At 53.2% G+C, this 2,517-nt stretch overlaps 1 protein-coding gene across 5 annotated transcripts in view; it reads right to left on the reverse strand.

The window, feature by feature from the left end:
• The window catches only part of DNAJB5 (DnaJ heat shock protein family (Hsp40) member B5), a 10,263-nt gene that overhangs the window by 3,538 nt on the left and 4,208 nt on the right, over positions 1 to 2,517 (reverse strand). For all 5 annotated transcript variants that reach the window (XM_015592599.1, XM_015592601.2, XM_025049734.1 and 2 more), the window contains one exon: positions 1,563 to 1,807. In XM_015592599.1, coding sequence (XP_015448085.1) covers positions 1,563 to 1,773 — 211 coding nt within the window. In that variant the 5' untranslated portion in view covers positions 1,774 to 1,807. The remainder of the gene's footprint in view (positions 1 to 1,562; positions 1,808 to 2,517) is intronic.

Genomic DNA, 2,517 nt, shown 5'->3' on the forward strand with positions numbered 1-2,517 from the left:
ACTACCACCCCCTTTTCAAGCTGGGAACAACTTGTCCCCAGCCAGGGCTAAGCACAGAGTCTATGTGCACAACTGTTCTGTCTGGTTGTTGGGAAGGAGGCAAGGCAGACAGAAATATAACCCACATTTCCAAGGCTGCTTTTCCCTCCCCAGGCCCTGGATGTCTCCTTAAGGTTGTGCTGCATCCTCAGGAGCCCTCCTGGATGCAGATCTGCATTAGAGCCCTGTGTCTGGGCCTAGGGGCTGAGCGTTGCCTTTCACTTAGGCTTGGTCATGCTGGAGGGGTGAAGTTTCCAGGTGGCTCTCCCAGCTCCTACCTTCTTCCTAAACAAAGGTGAAGCCAAGTGGAGGAATGAGTGCAATTCCTAGACAGGTCACATGGTGGCATGGTGTCTGCATAGCTTCCCTCTTCCCCACCCCTACTGCTCCCATCCCTCTGTCCCAGAGAGAAAAATTTCTTAGCTGAGAGAATACTGGGGATTCCAGAAGATGGCCTGGTGAATTTGGGAGTTGGCAAGTCTAGTAGGTAAGCAGGGGAAAAAATGGAAGAAATTAGTAGTATGGAGAACAAGAATAGGGGGCTGGGAGGACTAGGGTGCACAGAGGATAGGGGCACGGAACACAAAGCAAGAAGGTGAGGAAGAGAACATTCTTTTGAGTGCCTACTCTTTATCAAGTACAATACATACCTTTAGCCCATCTAATTTTGAGGCTAGAGTGGGGAGAGTGAGGACAATGTGCAAGAAAGGTGGATGCCTAGGGAGGAAGGACAATTCCTCCTGGTAAGGAGAGTCCTCGGCTCTGACTATGTCTCTTAATATAGCCTGACAGGTGCCTGTGGCTGGCGGGTGGCAGGCGGCCCTGAGGGGCAGGCCCAGAATTAGCAGCTACATCATGCCTGTGGGATGTGCGGGGAGGGGCCGCCCTCTCAGAGGCTTTATTTGGGCCTTTCCTGCCACCCTGTGCGTGGCCACTAGCTACCCCAGGGAGGGGGCAAGGTGCCAGCAGCAGTTCCTTTTCCACTCTTGGATCCTTGCCACTTCCTCAGGGAGGCAGACTCCACCTCTGTTCTGATGGCCTGAGGTGGGCAGGGAGGGGGCAGAAATCCGGGACAATCATTTCTCTCAGAGCTCCAGTGGTTAATTCCCAGGCTGCTTAAGGGCCAAATCTTTATGCTGATGAATGTAAATGCTCTGTCCTCAGAGAGCCACACACTCCCTTTCCCTAACCTTTCCCATCAGCCAATGAAGCAGCAGGGACTTCAGGCAGGACTAATAAGGCTGAGAGGGAACGGAAGGAGGGGGAAGGCCTCTAATTCTAGCTTTAAACCTCTCTAAGGCCTGAACTTAAGGAGGGAGAGGGGTAGAGAGAGGTGGGGAGAACTCTGGTAAGCCAAGGCTGGGTAGTGGGTGGTCTTTTTTCTCTTCTGGGTATCAGTGTTGGGAACACTTGCCTCCCTCACCCCCTCCTCAGCCTCCATTTCCCTGCTATGAGAACCAGGTCATCCAGGACCCCAAATAAGGACAAGGGTCCAGCATCAGGCTAGAGCACTGCCCTCTTACCTTCCTCACCATACTGGTCATACAGGCCCCGTTTCTTAGGGTCACTCAGCACATCATAGGCCTCTGCGATCTCCTTAAACTTCTCCTCAGCATTGGGTTCTTTGTTCTTGTCTGGGTGGTACTTCAAGGCCATCTTCCGATAGGCTTTCTTGATCTCATCCTCGTTGGCTCCCGATGGGATCCCAAGAATCTTGTAATAATCCTTTCCCATCACAGCCACTGGACCCGCACTGGTCTCCTTGTTTCTGAAAGAAATCCAGGGCCAATCCTTGATGTCACCGTTCCCTCTGTTCCAGCCCTGCTCCTGATGATCCTGCAATCTCTAAAAGTCACTGTGTGACTTTCAGCAGGTCATGCCTGTTCTGTGGGCCTCTGTCTCCCCATCAATAAAATGAAAAGTTTGGACTAGATGATCTCTTCCAGCTCTGACATTCTAGGATTCTGTGATTCTTTCCTCAGTTCCTGGGTTTTCCTAGCAGGAAGCTGGGGACTGTGGCCCACTTCTTGGGGCTAGGCTAAGGCCCAGGTCCTTGGGCCAGACTGAGGACCCCTGAAAGGCCCTGCTGAGTGAGGTGGCACCATGGACTGACAGACCTACACACAGAAGCTAGTGAAGATCAGTGTACTGGGTGAGGTCACCTGAGCATCGTGGGTTCCTACGCCATGCCTCAGGCATGGAGCCCGACTAAGGTCAGCTGCAGCAGTGGCCCAGGCCTGGGGACAGGCCCAAGTCTTCAGCCAGCTGCCCTAGCCAGCCAGGCTGAGTCAGGGTATGCGTGCCTGGAGTCCTCTCTGCCATTGGAGACCCCAGGCCCCCTACCCCCATTCCCCAGACTATGCTAAGCTTCGTGTGTGACTCAGATCAGAGGATGACTCATAGTCTTTGGAAACTGCTCTTTCTAACTCCCTCATTAGTAAGGGTTGGGGGGGTGACACTGTCCTTCCCCTAACAAGG

This window comes from Pteropus alecto, unplaced genomic scaffold, assembly GCF_000325575.1.
Source record: "Pteropus alecto unplaced genomic scaffold, ASM32557v1 scaffold206, whole genome shotgun sequence".
Classification (NCBI taxonomy): Eukaryota; Metazoa; Chordata; class Mammalia; order Chiroptera; family Pteropodidae; genus Pteropus; species Pteropus alecto.